Source organism: Pipra filicauda, unplaced genomic scaffold, assembly GCF_003945595.2.
Source record: "Pipra filicauda isolate LSUMZ 115617 unplaced genomic scaffold, ASM394559v2 scaffold149_size4050908_pilon, whole genome shotgun sequence".
Lineage (NCBI taxonomy): Eukaryota > Metazoa > Chordata > Aves > Passeriformes > Pipridae > Pipra > Pipra filicauda.
The window spans coordinates 3,058,181-3,079,810 of NW_024103984.1; the positions used below are offsets into that span (position 1 = coordinate 3,058,181).

General features: G+C 44.5%; 1 protein-coding gene across 1 annotated transcript; it reads right to left on the bottom strand.

Moving 5' to 3' along the window:
- Positions 1–11,490: 11,490 nt before the first annotated feature.
- Positions 11,491–20,215, bottom strand: NABP1 (nucleic acid binding protein 1). Its single transcript, XM_027737534.2, has 6 exons — positions 19,887–20,215; positions 19,641–19,779; positions 16,504–16,575; positions 15,009–15,081; positions 14,675–14,741; positions 11,491–13,841 (listed from the first exon to the last, which is right to left on the bottom strand). The coding sequence occupies exons 1-6, from the start codon at positions 19,975–19,977 to the stop codon at positions 13,654–13,656; spliced, it is 630 nt and encodes a 209-aa protein (XP_027593335.1). The 5' UTR covers positions 19,978–20,215; the 3' UTR covers positions 11,491–13,653.
- Between the last annotated feature and the right edge of the window lie 1,415 nt (positions 20,216–21,630).

Below are 21,630 nucleotides of genomic sequence, written 5' to 3' on the forward strand. Positions count from 1 at the left end.
TATATGCAAATTATTCTGAAAGACCTCTGTGCTCCTAAAAGGAAATATGCTCAACTTCAGAATCTTACAATCATTAACAAATTCATACAGGAATAAACTGGTTCATACTACTCTAATAGATGCCTAGAACAGATGAACAGGCTTGCATAAAATTATATCCAAAATTTCACTTAATATTTGATTTCAACCTCTGACATGAGAAATAACTATCCCACTGGTGCCTCACTTCCCATGCGCACAACCAAATGCCTCTGGACTTCTTATTTTTGCAGTGGAAGCAAACCAGGAGGCAGCCAACACAATCAACCAAGAATCAACCTAATTTGTCTCCACAGTCAGAACACACATACTTGAGACAGTCCTCGAAACCCCAGTACCTGCACAGCTGTGTGCTATCTACACATCAGCTCTTGTTTCACTCTAAGTACAAAATATTTAAAGACACAGTAAAGTGCCACAGATGTGCAAAGTTTAAGAGTGCTTCAATAGAGAGTGACAACTAAAATAAATCCCTCTGCATAAAATCAGCTCTGTGTGTTTTTCCACCCTCTATCAAATTACAGCATCCCCAAATTATGTTAAGAGAAGCCTTGTCTAAAATGTGAGGTGCTGTATTTCATCAACTATCTGAGATGACTCAGGATTACAAGTACTGAAATAAAATGAACATCCTGTTCCAGTTTCTTTAACTAAATTTTCTCCCTCAAATAGCATCAACAAGTGACTCAGTACAATGTCATAACAAACAGTACTTGTGCTGCAGCAAAGTACTTGGCAAACAGCAACTCTCAGAAATAAATCAGTCACGTTTTACTGTAGTTGCTAATAAAAAGATCTTCATTTTATCTTGGAGGGGGAAAAAAAGAAAATAACGTGTAATAACCAGATGGCAAGTAAACAAGTTATTTCCATAATAGTGGGGAAACTATTTGTTTGCATTTGGATGAACCCATAAATGATGTTTAGGACTAAATTTGGCTCCAAGTTGTGACACCAATTTTATAGTGAGAATATATCGCTCTTCAGTCTCAGTCTCACTGTGACCAGCAAAAGGGACATCCTTTTCTCTCCCAGATTTTGGTTAAAGTATCCCAAGCACTAATGCCAGCTAGGGGAGGGGAAAAAATTATTTATGGCACAGCAGGACCAGCCTGCTTTAGATCAGAATCACTTGTGCAGTGAATTAACAGCATTTGGGGCTGCACATAAACTGAACCTGTACTCTGTTCTAGGGGTTTCTGATGCACTAGATCGACACAGTGCGTCTCTCCCAGATACCCAGCCTCCAAGCAGTGGCTTTTTTGCCACATTACTGCTACCAAAGCAACAATATCACTGCACTACTGTCTGCACTGCAAGTTTCTTACATTTGGAGATCCTAGTGAAACACTGAAAGCCTCTTCTCAAACAGCACTCTTCACTCCTGAGCAGTCAGCCAAGTTACCACACATTACATTTTGCTTTATACAAACACAACCTATGTCACTACAGTACCTAGCTCCTGGTAAATAATTCTGGATGAAAGTACATGCCATTTAAAGAATCCACTTATTTCTATCAAACAAAAGTCTCATTAAAAACTGCTTCTCACCTGTAGCACCTCAATAATTAGGTGCAGCTATATTCATTAGTTATAATTCAGAGATTACATGGGATAATAGCATGCTCTAATAGAGAAAAATTATGTTTGGCTTTTAAACATGTGGGTTTGTGGCAATTTCCTTACAGAGGAGCATGCTTTATAAAAACTATGGATACAAAGTCGCAATTTTAATTCTTCGCTGTGAAAAGAGAACACAAAAACAGTTCTCAGAAGCCCAGGAGACCAACCTTGCTGTTTCTTTGGCCACCCTCTTTCAAACATCAAGCAATCATTTTGAAGCTTTGTTTTTGAGCAGTGGGAGCCCCAGGACACCTGTGCTGCCCCAACCCAGTGAGGAGAGCAGCTACAGCCCCTCATGAGAGACCAGAGCACCTGCTGAGGCAGGGCTTTAATAGCAGACAGGTGAGACCTGGGCAGCCAGCACTGTTTGGCAAGTTATGGTCAGAGGGTTCATTTTGTCATCAAGGGTGCTGCAAGCGTCAGAGCTATTACTGGATCAGCTGAGGCGAAGATTTCTTTTCTTGCTGCAGACCAGAAGAATCAAAAAACATTAGCTTATGTTTGCCTTCTCTATAGACCTTAACAACCTCCCTGTGAACCCCTCACTGACAACCTTTAGCTGCCCACTTGCCTGTCAGTTCATCTTCCTGATGTTGGGGTTAGCCCAGTCATATACACAAAATTCAAGCAATAGACAAAAATCACCTTGTTTCACCCTGACAAGCAGCATCAGTTTTGCTTTCCCAATCGACCTGCTAGTTTTTTTGCTAGATTTTTCAGCATCAGAGTTTCACCACATGAGACAGCCTGCACAGCAGCCTCCCTCAAAAACTGAACAGGCACCAGGGCATTGGATTTCACTACAAAACAAACATAAAAGTACTAACAACAAAAAGTGAGCACAGATTTTGGGGATGGTGATGCAGTGTTCAAAGGTTTTAGTGGAGGAGGTTGCTTGTAGTAACCGATCCTGCGTGCCAGTGAAAGACATATTGCCCCCTCGCCCCCGAGATTCACAATACTTTTTTTTACATCTAAAATCATGTGGTGGTGTTTCAGACGTTCCCAGGGATAAGCACTCAGCTTTCAACCCTCTCTTTTCAACTTAAGAAACAAAGTTGTAGTCTTCCAAATATTTTTACAGGGACTTCATATTTAACTTGCCACCCAGAAGGTCAGAGTAGTTTTGGTCATCCCACTTACTCATGTGGTGGAGATATGACCAAAGCAAAGGCAGTATTTGCCTTTCTTAAATCACATAAGAGTTAGTTGTTTTGGCTCAAAAGATTTATTTCAAACCCTCACAAACTTCATGCTATGGAACTATCCACAGAAACATGAACATGCACCAAGCAATTTATTCTACCATGCTACCAAAGTTAGGTGTTTTCTTAAGCAATTGTAGAAAGTCAGATGCATGGAAACAACTGTACCTTTATCTTGTAAAACTAAACATTTTTCTGTTGGAAAGAAAGAAATACTGTTTTTAATGTAGATGTGTTATGAAAATGACACAGCTGCTGCTCATTCACTTACCTCGCTGCTGCCATAATCTCCAACAGCTGCAAATTCAGGCTTTATCTTGGAATGTTCATATTTTGTTTGTGACTCTTGAATGGGATCCCCCATGAAGTGGGGGTTGCTGCCAGGGCAGTTAGCATGCTGGGATGCCACTGTATCGCCCAAGAATTTCACATCAAATGCACTGTCCAACTTTTTGATAGTTCCACTGTTTCAAGCTATCCTAGAGTGGTATTTGAGGTCCTAAATGCTACTGTCAGCCCAGCGTGCTACTTCTGAGCTCTCAACCATCCATCCACCCCTGGGAGAGCTCAGGAACAGCTCCGAGCTCTGCTGAAGAGTCATGCTTTAATGAGGTTCTTCAACAGTTCCTTATGCCACTGCTGGGTAGATTAAAAAAAGATCACGTGAGATTAATTACAGTAATAATTATGAGCTGACCTTCTGGCAGTTAAGCCAGATATCTTGCCTTTTATAAGGGTCCATCTCACAGGTGCAGAATGCTGTAGTTCGTCATGGTAAGTTACTCTTAACCCATTTACAGCTGTGCAATTTGCCTTATTTTATAAATCACTGCCTCAAAACAAGATCAAAACAACCTAAATCGCTCTCATTTTCCATTTGCAAGACTCAGTGCTTTTTCAGAAAGCAGAAAAATATTTATTCCCATGGTAGAGGGAGAGCAGACTTGGTTTTCTCCAGTATTAATCACTCCTGTGCTTGCATCCAGAGATATAAATCTAGATGCTAGAGATAATCAGGAGAGACAAAACTTAACAACTCTAGATTTAATTATTTTATAGCACAGATTAGAAAAAGAACCTGGAGTTAAAGCAAGATATCAACATCCCCACTTCCCAGCAGAGACTGCTGGTGCCCTGGACAGGGTGAGGAGGAGGAAGAGCAGGTGACCTGACCCACTGCCTCCTCTGCCCTGGCCACATGCTGCCTTTGCTCCATGGGGCCTTGGCCACAATACATACCATGTAAACATTGAAAAACCTTCTAAATATCCAGCAGCAGAGCACTATGTGGTTTTCTGGATAGCAAACAGCCACTAGCATTAGCCACAGGTCCAGTGGCCACTCCTCCTCCCACCTCCCTATCCATCACTTCCCTCAAAAATTGGTGTAGCAATAGGTATTTCCAAAACCTGGTTAGACAGACTCTGTGCTTCAGTATTCAGAAACAGATCAGTCTTGGTTTAAGCAGATATTTTGTTGTTGGTTCAGCTCCTTTCCCCCACATCTTGGCATCTCATTGAAATGGGCTTTACTAAGCATTTATATAGTAGAGCTGTAAAGAAACCAGCTAGTGAATTTAAAAGAGTACAGTCCTTGCAGCTTTCCTCTCTGGGAATTTCTTGAAGCACACACAGAAATTTAAATTGTATCACTTTTTCTACAGCATCATAAGTTTTATTTCCCAATCCATACACCAAAGGTAAAAAAAAAAGTCTCAGTATCCCTTCTGCATTAGGCTACAAACTTTGCAGGGGCAAAAGGAGCTACTAAATTACAAAACAAACAATCAAACAAACAGAACTCAAACAAACAAGAAAAACAAAAACTTAACAGCAGGATTACAGTCCCACTTCCAATTCAAAGCCACAAAGATGTTACTGTCTCTGCCAGGAGTACATTGTGTCACTAAAATATTTGCTGCTGCAGGCCAGTAGTAGCCCAGATCGACCAGCTATCAATAGAGCACACCTAACATTTAGCTATGTGGGCCTGGGCTGCAGTCCCTGGAATGACAGTGACAGGCAGTGCCAAGGAGCTTTTATGACAAGGGACGAGCTTTGGATGGGGCAAGGTATGCAGCCTGCAAAGCTGATCCAGGGCAGAAGGAGAACACAGAAAGGCAGGGCCCTGAAAGCCCAGGGAAGTGTCACAGTAACAAGCAGCCGAACCGCTGGAGCCACAGGAGTTCAGACAAACCACAGAGCAAGGCTGGAGGCAAAAATAGTCTATAAGCCTATTTCAGCTGAAGACAAGGAAGCAAGACGAATTTGAAGGAAGAAAAGGGGGTATTGCCCCATGGGAACGATGTATATGTAGTCATTCAGCTATTTTAGCAACCCCTTTTTAGTGGGATTAGGTATTGTTGTTTGCTGAACAGAAAATCCTTCCAAGGCTGTGAAGCCAACCGACAAATCCTTACCCTACCCTTGTTCCCAGAAACTACCCATTTAAAAGTTATTCCACAGTTCTCACTCAGTGTTCTCGGACCAACCGTCCAGTGCAAGGAATGATGGTGACACTCAAAAGAAATCCAGCTCCACACAGGATCGACCTGCCAGATGCCAGAGACGTGGAGCTACCCCAGCAAGTCTGCAGAGTATTTACGACACAGTTTGCTAAATTATACAAAGGGAATAATTTGCAATGTAATGGCGTGTTTGTATTCTGAATATCTGATTTCCTGTTCAACAAATAACCTAAACATTCCCTACCAAATGAAATGTAGACAAGACTTAAAATGTTTGAAGAAAAGCACTCATCCAGAAAATTAAGGTCAACATGGAACAGATGGTGCCTCTGAAAAATGTGGCTTCAACATTTATCTTTATGTAAAATAAAAATCTTTTAAAAACCTCCGGCTGTTTGGTGACAGTCCTACTTGAAATATTGAATCTCACACTTCATGGATAATAAAGAAGCACTAAAAGATGACTTCAAAATACTAAATCTAAATAAAGTTCTCTCAACTACTGTGCAATAAGATTTCTGTGGGCACGTAAATACGTATCAATAAAATATAGATTCAAGCGCCTCTGTAACTGCTATAAATATTGCAAGTGCTCTCCCCATTTCCATAAATATGACCCACGACTCCCAAGTGAAAAGCTTTTTCATTTGCAGCAGTCAGGAAAAAAATGATCCTTTCTTCTTTATCAAAGTCTTTCGAAAGGCTGAATTTGAAACCCAGCACACGGGGAGCTGTGAACAACTTGTTACAGTGATGCAGGAAATGCCTTCTCCAGCCTCAGCGGATTCAATCAATGGGATTGCAGGAAGATCACATTTATTCTTGAGGGCAGGCAATGTCATACCTACCTGGGGAGGGAAACAGGGGCTCTAATTGGGCAGGGCTGCAAATTACTTTGGTAATACACAAAGGAGCTGGAACAAGCAGAAATAATGAGACAGACCTGTCAAACACTCAAGGAGTAATAACATGTTAGAGACAAACCTGAAGATGTTGAGTACTGGCATAAGCAGCAGTGCAAGTACTCACAAGGCAAGGTAAGCAACAGGCCGGGGAAGGCTTGGCATGACACACAAATCAGATTTTCTCAGGACAGGTAAAAGAGAAGGCGGTCAGAGAAACCACAGAGCTGCACAGCAGGGATCTCTCAAGTTTACAAGAAACAAAAAACCAAACTAAACCCAAAGCCCTCACATCCTGAGTGAACCAAATATTTTTGGAAGATGAGGTAATGACTTTGGTACCTAAAAATACTGTCCTGTGGAGACCTCCTCCTGTGTGTCACCCTGCTGACAGCTGGGGCCCTTTGACAGGCTGTTACTTCTGATCACAGGCTACATACACTCCCCAAACTGCTGCAGAAAACACCTGAGTCCCTTAAACTAATCCCTCAGGGGCCACCTCAACGTCTGGACTGATGAAGAAGCCTGTGATAACAACTACAACTCACCAGCTTCGGACATCAAAGCAGCCACAGCCATGGAAGGAGCCATCTGTTCATATCACCCAAACTAAATCACAAGTGAAAACAGGCTACATATCCCCAAAAATACAAGGTAGTTACAGATCTACTACCAGTTTTTGTTGCCCAATCAGCAGACATCCACCTCCATTTTCCAATGTGGCTTCCAGCCATTTATATATCTACTAGAAAGACCCAGATTTTTGTAACTTGCCTTCAGCTACAACACTGATGAAGTTGCACAGAGAGCTTCTGCAAATCCACTTGGCTAAAAAAGCTACAGGAAGCTTATTGCAGCAATTTTCCTGAGTTGACACATCCCTTTTATTGGCTTCATGATACTGACTTACTGATGTTTTGGGTCCCACTTCCTCCAGAAATTACCTCTGATTCCCCGTACTACTGGGGAAAATAAGCTCAGCAAGAACATTTACACTCACTGTCCCTAGCAATGGACCCTGCCATCAGTAAAGCACAGCCAAAATGAAACTAGACTGGGTGTACCAGGGAAAGGCTTGCAAGAATGGCTTTTGCACAGGGGTTTCTTGCTTCAAGGTCATCCCAAACCACATCACAGACAGCTCTGATAAGCCACAGCACAATGACAGCTCACTGGAGTCTTACAAACAGTACAGAGTTTATGAAGTTCATTTTCTGTCCCTACCTAAGGCTTTGTTAAACTAAAATAGATATTTTCTTTTTCTTTTAAAAGAAGGTTGTGTTGATTTTGTCGGTTCTATTGCATAGCCAAGCACTGCTGCTGCACTTAGAAATGTCTACCTGCATAGGGCCTCAACTCACTATTTCTAAAAATAAAATAAGTCATATTAATTTGTTCCTCCAGCACCTGGTGTTTAAAGTTATTTCCTGGCAACTTCTGTTCTTGGCATTTAAACATTTTTCATATTCAGCTTAAGTCTGACAGCACTATTGGTTATCCTACTCTGCCTCACTAATAATTTGGTTGATGGCATGCAGGTGGGTTTCTCATAATTAAAAAACCTATTTGCAAAGTTTGCATTAGGTGGTCTGAAAAAATAGAGCACTCCTTTCAAAGGTTAAATATAAGTAGACTGCAGAGCTCCATGAAAATATTGCATAATTTAGAGATAAAAATAGTTTTGCTTTTGCTTTATTCAAGCTAGGCTGGATAGGTAGATTTTTTTCTGCAATCAGCCTAAACTTCATCTCTTCTAGTTACATGCTCAAGTTGATTATAGAAAATTAAATTTAGTATTAATCAACCTAGGAAGAAGGAAATTACAAAATTAAGCTAATGCATAAATCATAGGAAAGAATGGTGGAACCAGCTAGAGGAGATCATACAATGCATCTTCGTGCTTGTCCCACACCAGAATCAACTCCCCCCCCCATCCCCAAGCCACTCCTGAAAGGTATTCATCCAACTGTTTAACAAATTTACCTATAACACAGGTACCAGAAGCCACCAGCCAGAGCCCCCCAGGGCCCCACCAGCCCTTCTGCTGCAGACCTTGCCCTCGCATCCTCCTGCTCTCCTGATTTGGGGTACCCCCTGACCCTTGCCTGGTGGGAATGCACGGCAGGACAGGACAGAAGCAAAAGAACCAGCTCTAATGAGGTTGCCATTGGCTGCATGTGGGGTTTTTTTCCTTCAGCAAAGAATAAAAGCAAGCTCCACCAGCAGGTCCCACACAAGTAGTCTTTATGCCTCTGGACCTCCAGGAGTTGCCATGTCCAGAGCCACAGTTTTCCACCCATGTGTTCAGAGGCACCAGTACCTGGTGCTGGGGTGGAAGGGACAGCTTGCTCTGGGGCGATGCAGGTACCCACAGACCCCGTACCGTGAGAGCCTGAGCTGTGTGACTGCAGCACAGAAATACTACTCGAAGCAGCAGTTGCAGGCAGGGCCCAGGGAGGCAGCAGCGAGTTGCTTGCAGTTTTGGGCACAGAACTGCAGCACTTGGCATCACTGGAAAACGAGCAAACCCAAAAGAGCAAACACCATTACCTAACTATAAGGAATCCAAGCTTAGAAATACATATGCTTAAAAGTCTTCTGATTTAAAAAGAAAAAAAATCTACACACTGGCTGTGGCTTTCAGCTTTTCCACAGCATCCAGCACCTTCCTAAATCATTAATTTATCATCTGACAGATCTGCCCTACCGCTTTATCCTGGTTTTACAGATGAGAAACTACTGCCTGCACAGAACCTGATCCAAATTATCCTTGAAGTCAGTGGGATCTCCTGGTGATTCCCATGGGACATAAGCACAGCTGGACAAGCGTGGTTCCAAATTTCCCAAATACCTGTCCATTACTTTGTGAGACCATTTCACCCCCTGGCCATGAACCTGAAGAAAGCTTGGTGGAGGGCTCTGCTACACTACAACATACAACTACACTCCTGCCAAGCCACAGCTGATGGTGTATTAAGCTGATTTTGTCTTCTATATGAAACCTTATCTAACATGTAGCAGCCAGTCGGCCCTGCAGTGACTGCACTACTTTGGGTTCTCCACTCTGCAAAGCAGGTAGCATCCCATTTACACATATAATAAGGAAGCATTTAGTTCTGAAGGTACATTTATAGTCCAAGAATTTTCTTTTCTGAGCTAAATCCTGATGTTTTACTCCCTCCCTAACCTTGTTCCCTAGGACACACGCAAATCCAGTCAGTCTTTATCAGCTGGGGGTGTGTGAGGGCAGTTTTAGATGAAGCTCTTAGAATGGTGTTGCTTTCTTCCTGAGAAAAAAACCATCAGCAATTTAGAGAAATTAAAAAGCTAAATGAAGTCCTTAAGAGTTCCCCTTAGTCACTTCCAAACTTTTTCTAATCCCTTTGAACTCCATTCTCTGTAATTTAATCAACAGCTTGTTTAGGATTAATCTTTTCCATCCCCAATTACACACGTACACACACAAACGTCCATCACAGAATAAATTAAATAGCAGAAGCCTTATAAAGAGCCATAACAATTTCAAATTCTCTGGAATCAAGAATAAAGGAATCAGTAGCATGATTAAGGCTGAAGTCAGAAAGAGCATCTCTTAATGAGTTCCTGGGATGCCTGAGGCCGCTGCACCCCTCAGCAGTGAAGGCTGGGCTCCCCCCACAGCATCACACAGCAAGGGGAGCACCTCCCTGGGACACGGCCATCGTTAGCTCTGCAGTTATTAACAGTGCCTCATCAGATGCCAGATGGGGAATCGCAGCCTCACAGTCTCCTCAGGAACATGCACTGGTGCTGGACTGAGAAGAAATTCCCCAAATAACTGACTCCAACTCCAGAGCTAGCTGTCAACAAGGGCTGCATGGAGACAGCGAGGCACCTCCTGGGATCCCCTGGGAAAACACTGCTGGAGACCACACTCAGCAGTGTAAGTAACTGCTTGGCTCAGAGATTAACAAAGAGTGTGTTTGACTGGGTAAATCTAAGACCTTTTAAGAGAAGCAGGGGAACAACCTGGCAGGTCAGAGCACAAGGGACATGAGAATGCACATCCCAACAGAACACCCCTGCAGTGCTGCTAAGGAGGATGTGGGGGTGCCTGTGCAGACATGGCACTGAGAGAGAAGAGTTGTTCCATACCCCCCAACTGCTTGGCAGAAGCAGCACCCCCTGCATATACCCCTCCTGGAATCTGTGATGGTGCTAAGTGGCATTATTTGGAGTGCACAGGACTGCAATCTGCTAGTTTCATTTTATGGCCAAAGCTAATTAAATGAGTTTTGTGAAGGCAGATGACATTTCACATGCCTCAGTCCAGCATTTGTATTTGTTCTCACAGCACATTTTCATTTTCACTGTGGACATGGAGTGTGTGACTTTACCATGTATCCAAGGCTAAGGCAGTATTTCACAGTACAGGACTGCTTTTCCACTTTTGGATCAAGGTGAAAGATTCATGCAAAGGATGGACAGAAAGAACACAGAGGATGGCAGCAGAAATACAGGGAAATTCATTCCACTGCCACTTCACTGCAATCTGCCATCAGTTCTTTTGTTAGGGCAGGTAAGGGGGGGGGGCAGCTGTTGTGGGGTGATGAGAGCTGGGCATCTTGTGGCTCAAGTGTGTCAGGACTACTCAGCTGCACTTCAGCACTAGGCGGTTTGTGTCTGGGTAGGTGAACACCTTCCAGGGCCTTTTTTTCCCTTTGGAAATCTGTATTATTCTAGAATGAGACTACCCTAAGTGCAGCCTAATCTTTTAATATCCTAGGAAGACACCTAGCCACTGAGCACCTGTGAAGCGCCTTGTAGTGTCAAGAGTAATTCAGGACAACTGCTTGTTTGCATAGAGAAGTGTGTGTATCTCTCTCTCCATGAACCAAGGTGCTATGATCCAAACAGGTATAAGGCAGGATTCCCAGGTTCCTCTGCAAGCTGAGAACTATCTTGACAGTGATACCTCTGAGCGAAACAACTTCATCCTAGGTTCACTGGAAGATCAGAAGACCTTCAAAAGTTATATTTAAGTCCACGTGACTTTTCTGGACACAGATTTCCCCTGCAAAGAAGTAAAAATTTATTAATAAACTGCAATAGTTTCATGTAAGAAAAGGGGAAGCAGGAATGCTACTAACCTTGAGAACATGAAGAGCAGCCTCTTGCTTTTTTCCTCCCAAGTGCAAATCAATCATCCACTTGACATAAGCTTTTAATCTTATGCCACTTATCAGCAGCAATCATCTCACTTTTTAGTTGGAATTTGTGAACAAGTATTCTGTTTATTAGTTTAATAAAAGCTCAAATGCATAGAGCTACAAACATCAGGTACCTCAGCACACACTAACACAGGGTTCCCCTCTATTTCAACTTTTTTATGCTGCAGAGAAGGCAAGATCACCAGGACCTGAGATCCACAGTGCAGATACGCCAACGAGTACTCAGTCCCCACCACGTCATCACTTGCTAACTTTACAGCAACTACTGGGAAGCACAGCTCTCACACCATACTTACATCTTGTTTACCTCTGGAACATGTCGTATGTGCTTCCCAGGTTTAGAAGTCTCCTTGGCTTCCTTCTCACAAGCATATGAAATGTCTTAATGCAACACTGCAGAAAAGGTTGTCCATACATCTAAACTATACATTTATTTAAATAAGTAAGCAATTTAAAGTCCCTGAGTTACACGTCACCTCCTTACACCATTTCCTCAGAAGTCACCACATGCTTTCTGGTTCACCAATTATCACATAGCAGCACCCAGGGATGATCTCATGAGGCATGCCACCCTCTTGTGTCCAAAACAAGTTTCACTAGTTCCACTTGGAAGCAGGTACCAGAAAAGCACTTCACCATACTAGAGACAAACAGCCCTCAGGTGTCTGGGCATACAGGTCTCTCTAAACCTCTCTTCAGAAGTTTGTTGTTACTGATGCTTGCATTTCAAACAAAGTTCAGTATTTCACACCAAGCAAGGAACTTTCACCAATTAGAAGCAATTTTCAACAAATCATGACAGAGTACCAAAAGCAGAAGTATCAAATGTAAACAACTTGTAAACATTAGTGACAGTGGCAGATTCAAATAACAGGAAAGACCACAGAAACAATTCACAATTCAGAAATAGCCTTTTGTCATGAAGTCTTTATGGCTTGACAGAAAGAAAGTTAGATTTGTTTTGATGTGATTAGTGCAATTTTTTTATTTGAGAGGTCAGTTAAGAAGAGTTAAACAGATGAATCCAGTATGACACCTCAGTTTCCGAGTTGTTTTTGAACCTGATCTGAAATATGGCACTGGACTCTTACCTAGAGTCAAGGCATTTGTGATCTCAGAAATAAAATCAGCTATTTTCCCCCCAGGACATGGAGGTGGTGGGGTTCTTCAAGGGATAACTCGTATTTCATATAAAACAGAGGAAGGAAAGCTTAACAGCATAAATGCAGCTGTGTTCTTGGCTGGTACCTCTGCAATCCACACATACAGCTTCATCTAATACGTAATTCCACTTGGAAAAGTGAAGGAAGGAAGGAGGAGGCAGCCTCGTCGAAGAGATGGGTAATGCAGCATTTGGAAACAGTCCGCTCCTGGAAATTCAGACTCCCGCAAAGTAACTTTGAGCTTTTATGCAAGGAGTGGCTACAAACGGCATACTCCCCAACACTGTCTGAAGTCAGATCCTTCTATATTCTGCTATCTCATGCAAAGCAAGAATGAATATGCAAGCTTCTCTCCAAATCAAAAATCAGTGTTACTTTCCTTGACAGTGGTAATGTTGTATAGAGAATTTTCAAGTAGTGTACACCTTTCTGGAATCAGAATCAAGCTTCAAGACACTCACCATGTCTTCAACTTGAGTTGATATGAGTTATCCATCCTCTGATTCCAGAGACACCACTAGGTCTGGCACCACTATTTGCTTACACTTATTGCTTTTACAAGCTGTATGCATTCCAAGGACACCTAGCTCACCAGAGCATCTTTGCTCTTCCCCTTTGTTTCTCTTCCAATACGAAGAACTCCCATTAACTCTAATGGAAGTCAAACCACATGTGCACAGGACGTAATAGACCTATTAAGGCTACATGGCTGACCAACAGAAACAGAAATACATGTATGTAACTGAAGTTTTCTTACATTTAGCAAAGGGCACCAAGTTTTAATTGAGACACTTTAACCTGTTACTCTTACTTTCTTATATCCACCTTCCCCCCCACCCCTTTATGTATGGGGAAGACTCACTGTGCTTCCCTAAGCAAAACAAGAAATAGATCACATCAAGTTTGCTCCATAGACCAAAAGGTAAAAAAAAAAAAACCACACAAAGGACAAACTGGTTCACAGTTAACTATAAATAAAAGTGCAGTAAGTGCTCAAGTAGAGTGTAGAGTTTAAGCAAGCTGTACAACCACATTTGGCATAGTCATCTTTTAAAGGCCCTGCGTGGGTCCCTCCCATTACTGACAGCAGGAGGAAGAGGCTGAACACTATTAGCTGGTGCTGGATTTACAGGTCCTCGTCCATTGCCTCTCCCACTACCTGCATAAATGTGGCTGTGATTATACATGAATGGAAATCCACTTGCTTCAGGTCCAGTTTGTAAACCATTTCCTAAAAAGACAGAAAAAAGGTTATTACAAGTTCCATGGACTGAAATCACTGCTCCCTTATATAAGTTTAGCAACAGGGAACACACGGAGTTTGCAGTAACCAGCAAACCCTGAGGACCAGAAGCGTGGTCCTTCAGGGTCCTGGGCACTGCAAGACCTCAAACCACAGGTTACCTTTCTCTCCCCTCCCAAACTACTTCCCCTCCGTCCCTCTTTCTCAGCTAAAGCAAGAAGGGTCACAGTAGTAGTTTTACAACACCAGCTACTGAGTCTGGACATCGTGTAGGCAGACTAAGGTTCCCTCTCAGCTTACACCCACTCAAGTCCTTGAAGTATTTTCTTATTTAAGCTTCTACATTTAAATAAAATATATATTAAAAAAATGATATAGACAAGTCAGATATTGGAATTCAGGTTACTTACTACCCCTTCTGTTTTGGGCAGCTAACCTGGCAAGAAAGCCATGGTGACTAACAAGATTAAAGTAAGGAATCTTTAAAGACAATGACTTGTTCAGTTCAAAAAAACCAGAATTTCAAGTGCTGCAAGAACTCTTCAAAAGCATCAAAACAATTTAGTATTAGTCAAGTCCCCTTATGTGATACAGGCACCCTGAATAGTCTAATCTCTTCCACTTCTAGAGAAGAAGTTCTGAAAACAATGATCAGGAAATGTTCCTGTTTACATGCTTGAGATTCAGGCCCCAGTTTGAATGACTTTAGAGCCTAGCAGACTTTTATCCCAAGAATGGAGAACCCTTAGTAAGATAAATTTCTTTCTATTCCCTTCAAGTGTTTCTCATCTTTTCACTTCTGCAAAATGAAAAAAACTTACCCAGTGGCCCAAAAGTACAAGTACCCATACCACTTGATGCAGAAATATTATTCTGTTCACCTTGTGCCTTTGGAGAAACATTAAAAAAAAAAAAGACATGGGATCAGAGAGAGAAAATTCACATTTTTACAGAAAGGGGTTGATGTTTTCTTTCTTGTGTTCTTATAGTGGCTCCACATGGAATTTATCTGCTACTTTAATTATTGGCTCATTTTTAGCTATATGTCACTTTAAGTTCATTTTTCCAGGAGAGTCACATCTGATCACAGTTTAGTGGGAAGTATTCAGAACAAAGAGCACTTTATGCCAGAAGCCTCAGACAAGTTTAACATACCAGTTTGTTCTGCCCGATGTGTTCTGAGTTGGGCTCGCTGTAGTTTGGCACTTCTGAGTATACCATGCAAAACCTGGGGAGAAATCAGGATTATGAGGAAGTTCTAAAGCCATTTTTTAACAGAGTTCTCAACTCCACAATACAAAGAGCATATGTTCTTGACACATCCCATCACCTAAAAGTAATTAATCCAGACCCCACTGTTCAGAGAATATCCATAGGTATTAAAAGGCTCTTTGATCCCTTTATATGCTTGTGGTGAGGCTGTCACATCATTCCTGGTGTGAAGTCAAGCAGAGGCAAGTATACCTTTACTCAAGTAGGTAAACTGGCCTAAGGAAAACAAAAGGTGATGAAAGGGCTCCCTTTGCCTCTCTTCCAGCTGCACAATCTTGTCCAGCACCCACTCACAAGGTCACCTGAGGCACAGAGTCACCCAGCCTGCTCCCAGACTGGGATTGCATTACATGTCTAGGGAAGAGTTAAGCACTCCCACATGCTCTCACGCTATGCAGTGCCCCATTAACAATAACAGCAGAGGAATCCAACGCAGGGAATGAAATTCAAAGCATCCTTTTCCACTCGAGGGGACTCTGGAGGAATAGGCCCATCAACTCACCACAAGGAAATTATGGCAGGGGGGAAGAGAGATTTGAATCATTACACAGCACTGTTAAGCAGAAGTGGAGCTCCCACCTGCTGCTGGGAGGCACAACTCAGATGAGGAACTTACATCACTCCAGCCTGCTGGAGAGTAAGCCAACTGGATGACATTTCTGAGGTGATGGATTTACACCAAATAAAATCTACAGGTTCTCTTGCACAAACTCCAGCTGAATGCTGGCATTTCTGAACCATACAAGAAAAGATGTGGCCACCCCAGAGCCCCACTTCCCTGGTGACTATAAGGTTTCCCACAGAACTTTGTGCAACAGTGGAAGTACTGTTCTGGTTAGAAAACGTTGCTATTTTTTCTGTTGCTCAAGTATGTTACTCATGTTTGTTCTTAGTCAGGAGCTGTTGCCCCAGTCTGTGGGCAGTTTAAAGCAGGTTTAATGAGGCTTGTTTCTGCTTAGATATGATTCACTGGAGTCACCTTGGTCTTCCTTCTTTGCACTGCCTGTTTCTCAAGCATGATACACATACAGAAGGCTTCCACCAAAATGAAGTTGTTAATCAAGCTGAGGCTCAGGTAAGTAATGCAGATTCAGTTCCTTGTTGTCTACACATTTCCTCCTCCTAGGTAAAAATCCATCTGTGCCAATGATAGGAGGCTACTTTTCCTCAACGTATCTACAGTCTAGAGGGGGTTGGGGCTCATTACCACAGTGGCATCTGGAAACTCCTATCAGGGTTGCCTTGTGCTGTACCTATCCACGACCAACCAACAACACACTTTCGCTGCCCTAACTTCCACTTCCTAAGAGCCACCACATCTCATACTTACCGTGACACTCTGCTGAGAGGAGACAAAGTATGAACACGCAATACTTACTCCCCAATTTTATGCAGCTCCCCTCCTCGTCCTGTATAAAGTGTCAGGCATCCTTTCCACAGAGATGCGTACCTGGCCAAAGAAAGGAGAAGTGATGCAGTCTCTTAGTGAATGAGTTCACGGAGGAAGTGAAAGCATGCTGTATTCCAGGAGCTAACAAGCATTACCTATCAGCATGAATGGACTAAAAAAATTCCCAGGGACACCAACACTAAAAGTTTATAGATCCCCATGTACTACTTCTACCAAAAGGGATCAGCAGCTCAGCAGACTCCTTTGGCAATTGTAGGAAAGCACCCAATTATTTTGAGATTGGATGCTCTTTGGTTGGCTGGAGCAACCCTTATAACTGGTCCTGCAGAGGAAAGGCAGTTTGCCAAAAGCAGTATCTGTGTTACATTCAGTGACAACTCTGTTTTGCTTTCAGCAGGAGCCAGGAAGCATTACCTTTGTTCACTGGAGAACAGCTACTGCTACTAAAAGCACATAATGGAAGTGCTTAGGTTTTCAGTACAGGTCCTTACCAGACTGGGGTTTTTTAAAGGCAGAAGTCTGACCATCAAGTTCCAGTTGATGTACAGAAATACAACTAAATAATATTTTGATTGCAGGAACATTCCCTTACAAGACAGTGTGAGTGCACTCTAGTCTTCACAGTCGTTCTTGACTTCAAGCACTGAAATGTGAGTCATGCAAAACTTTATGTGTAATTGTTCCTTTCGGTGAGGGGCATCACATAGGTGTAGATAATAAGGAAAATACAGACCAGAAACTGGGCATGGTGCAAGGGAGCTAAAAGGAATACGGGTCTTCTAGCAAAGGAATAGGGAGCCTCAGCAATCGCACTCTTGGGAGTCACAGATAATCTGGACAAGTCACCACTTCCTTATGCCCCAGGTCTATCTCTGGAACATAGATAGCAAACATTCCTCTTGCCCTTTGCCTTATCTGCTGGGACTGGGAGCCATCCGGCCACACACAGGGCCTTGAAGAGGCCCCAGGGAGGAGTCAGGGTGGCAGGAGAGGACAGCACTGCCAACGCAGTGATAACCTGCTCTGTACTTCAACAGGAAAGCATAGGCACTATAACTGGAGATACTATCTCAGGAGTTTTCCATCCAGAAGCAGGATTAATGTTCTTCACTTCATAGTGCTACCTTTCACTTTAAAGATTCCCCCAATGCTTAACCTTTAATAACCTGCTAGTTGGGCAGTTTTGTGGCAGAGCACAAAGGAAAAGAGCTACCAAGTAATAAATGTAAGTCAAACATACATTTACTGGGACAACACCCAGCAAATTATGGGACTAACAACCTCAAGCACAAAGTTATTCCATGTATGCAAGCACTTGTTTTTGTCTCAAAAAGAGATGGCCATAAAGCACTGAACTCCAGCACTAACTTCATATTTAGAAATATTAACTGCAACAGCTTCCTGTAAAAAGGGTAAACAGCCAGTGACAAAATTAAGCAACAGTGTCTGCCTTTGAAGAGGAATGCATCTGCAGCTTGAGAAAAGGAAAAAAAAAAAAAAAAGGAGAGAAAAAAAAAGGAAAAGGGCACATTTACACATGGGGTCTGGATAAGCTTTTCTATTTGTAAGAGTGGGCATCCTGCACTGAAGAGTCAGATTAGCCTACAGAGCTGAAATTTACCCGCCTTGCAACGGCAACATCACTCACTCAATCCTATTTAAGTCCAAAATTGTGTTTGGAGAACTCTGTATACCAGCATGAGGGCATTTTTCTGCAGATGAGAGCCAAGCCAGAATGTATTTACTTTTGCCATTTCACTCCCTACACAGTCCTAAGAGAACCTGCAATTCATGTAAATGAAGGCATGACTTTGCCACCCACTAGAAATCATGCTATCACCTCAAAATTAATTCGTACAAGCCAAACTCACTTTTTTACATTAAAGGATGCCACGACTCTCCCATTGTTGCACAGAAACACCAGAGGAGTAACAGTAAGCCAGTCACAGGGCACATTACAGTAACACTGCCGAACAGCACTGCTCCTAATTTGTTTCAATGTCATCTACACACAGGGCTTTGTGCTGTCCCAGAGCTCTGGTTTAGTTCCACCCATCCCTGAGCTCCACGTGCTCTCCACGCAAGCAGCCTTCCCCAGAACCACCTCTGCTGAGGAGTCAGCCCATTTCGTGTAAAAGGACATTTGCATAGGAGGAAGCAGCTGTAGTTTTGGTGGCAAGGGTCATACAATTTCAGGCCACGACCAAGAATTACACTCAAAATAACAAGAGCAGCTCAGTTAGCAGACTCACTGAGTAACCTTTCACCTGCTTTTTCATAAAAACAAATTAAAAGGACCTTACACACACTGTAGTTCCACCATCTCCTAGAGTGCTGTAGGCCGAACGATCAGTGTAATGGATTTCTAAGTGTAACCTAACTGACATGAAGAACTCAAATAAAAGTGACTATCAATTTGCTATTGGTAGTTTAAGTGACGTGGAAAAGGATTTTCAGATTGACTCTAGTATTCTCACAGTTAATAAATATAAGTTTGAGGGGGTTGTTTTTTGGTTGGTTTTTAAATTAAGTCACCTCTGAGAGATTATTTGCACCTAACCAAACTAACAACCTACAGTGTAGCCTTAGCATGAATTTTTACAGTGAAACTGAAAAGGTTGTTCTCTGCCTGCCATGTTCGTTAAACTCATTGCAATGAAAAGCAACTTTTCTGCACGGGAGATGTAATCATCCCCTCCTTTCATTAAGGAGCCGACTGCTAAAGAACTGACTATGAAAAAAGAACATGCTTTTGACTTCCCCTGCTTGATTTACAACCAGGACCGACTGTTGCATTTCCCCCGCCCTAGAAATCTTTTCCTAAGGAGCTTTTTTAAAGCCAAACAAAGTCTCTTCGCCACCACCACCTCGTCACAAACCCAAGCCCCTCCTAGCCTATATGCTCACGCTAGGCATGTTCTGGCCTGGAAAAAGGTGGGTTTAATTTGGCGAGTGACCTCAGGGCGCTGGCTCGGTAATAGGGAGCCGGTCCGAGGGGGGCGGGCCGTGCCCCCCGTGCCCCGGGGTGTCGGCCGAGCCGCCCGCAGCCCCGCGGGGGACAAAGGGCTGCGCGGCCCGGCGGGCGGGGGCGGCCCCGTACGCACCCTTTGGTCAGGCGGAGGATGTCCCCCGGCTGGATGAGGCCGCCGATCTCGTCCCACACGCAGATGGTGATGCTGCCCGTCTTGTCCGCCACCTTGCAGGACCTCACCTCGTGCCCGTCCTTCGTCTTGGTGACTCGCCCTGCGGGGAGAAGCGCGGCTCAGGGGGGGACACGGCGCCGTCGGCTCCCCCGCCCGCCGTGACACGCCTGGGCGGCCCGGGGGTGGGGCGTGCCGGGCGCCACTTACCGATCTCCAGCACAATAAAGATGACATTTAAGTTTTTCAGTCCGGGTTTTATGTCTTTTATGAGGAAATACGTGTCGCTCGCCGCGCTCATGCTGCGGCCGGCGCGGGGGTGAGGGCTAGCGGGGCGGGCCGAGCCCGCATCCCGCGGGGGAGCGGCGGCAGCGCGGGGCCGGGCAGGGGGGCACCGGCGACCCTCACAGGGGACGGGGACACGAGCACCGAGGGGCTGCGCGGTGACTGTGCGGCACGCCCGACCCCCACCGCTCCCTCTACACACTGACACCACCGGCACAAACACCACCCCGCCTCCCGCTCCCGCCGGCACTGAGGCGCACACGTGCGCCGCGCTCCTCTTTATACCGGCCGGGCGCGACCACACCGGGGCCGGGCGGGGGCGGTTGCCGTGAATGGAACCGTCCGGGGCACGCGGAGCGCCGGGAATGGGTAACGGGCGGGCACGAGCCGGCCCCGCGCGCTGATTGGGCCGCGCGCCGCCGCCATCTTCTGCTTGTCGGGGCGCTGCCGCCGCCGAGCCCGGTCCGGCTCTTCGGCTGCGCACCCTGAGCGTGCCCTCCCTGCCCGGGCAGCCCGGCCTCACCTCACCCCTCGCTCACCCACTGCCTGCTCTTCGGGGAGCATCCCCGCGGCGCCCCGACCGCGCCCGCTGCGGCAGAGGGGAGTTGAGGAGCGGTTCGCTGCCCTTCCGCGCCATTTTAAGCCCCGGCAGTGACACCGAGAGGGGCCTCGTCACAAAGGTTTCCTGGAGGGCGATTTCCCAACTGTTCCAGTCCTCCTTCACTGAGAAAAAAATTATAATATTTATGAGTTATTTGTTGTTGTTCTGAGGAAGTCTGATGTTGGTCTTCCCCAAGCAGAAGAGGCTGTGGGAGGGCTGTGGTACTTCGGGACTTGGCTGGTCTGCACCATCTCATTCTGCCCCTGGGACCCAATGCCACATTATTCTGCTCCTAGGACCAAATCTCAGGGGATGTAGGGAAAGCCTGGGGGTTATGCGGTACCGTGCTTTAAACTTTTCTCTGCTAAAAATGTGAGCTTAAATCCTGATGGGCACTAAAAAGGCTGTCTAAAGTACTCTGAGCTCTGCCAGCAGCCTCCTGAGAAGACATGTAACTCTCTTGAGCATGGCTATAGGCAGGGTAAAACATGAGGGAAGGGCAGCTTTTCCGCGTGGAAAGTCATCGAGGTGGTGGACAAGCCACCTTGTGATATACATAGCAGGAGGGTCCTGAGGAAGTCGCTCCCTGCCACAGACCAGCCAAAAGATGTGCAGATGGTTCTGTAATTCAGCTCTCCCCGCTTAGGAAAAGTAGCAGAGCTGTGTGTGTGCACTCTGCTTCTCCTTTTCAGAGCCAAACTTAGCTAGCTGGGCTTTCCCTTTCTATTTCTGTAAGCAGAAATCCATAGATGACAGCAGTTGTGAAATGCCTGGCCATGCGTTCCGCCACCCTGGAGCTCTGGCCCAACGAATGTTGTGCAATGTTTCTTTGTAGGCAGTGGAGCAGCTTTGCTGGATGCCACTCGGGGCTCAGAATAAAACACACTGATTGCAGGAATCTGAAAGGAAGGCAGCATGAGCCACAGGAGAGCTTGCTTGAAGGCCCCGAAAGTTTAATCCACTTCTGTCCCAAATCCTTGAGTCAGTGCAGATGGGGGGGGATGACAGACTCCCTTGAGGGCCTATCTCGTGGCTGGCTCTATAGCCTTAATCTGGTAACACTAAAAT

Excerpts from the sequence above, each read along its gene's own strand:
- NABP1 (XM_027737534.2), bottom strand. The coding sequence starts at position 19,977 with ATGAGCGCGGCGAGCGACACGTATTTCCTCATAAAAGACATAAAACCC. Across the intron at positions 14,742-15,008 it reads ACATCGGGCAGAACAAACTG|GCACAAGGTGAACAGAATAA; the intron begins GTATGTTAAACT and ends GTTTCTCCAAAG. Across the intron at positions 13,842-14,674 it reads TTGTACTTTTGGGCCACTGG|GAAATGGTTTACAAACTGGA; the intron begins GTAAGTTTTTTT and ends CTGTCTTTTTAG.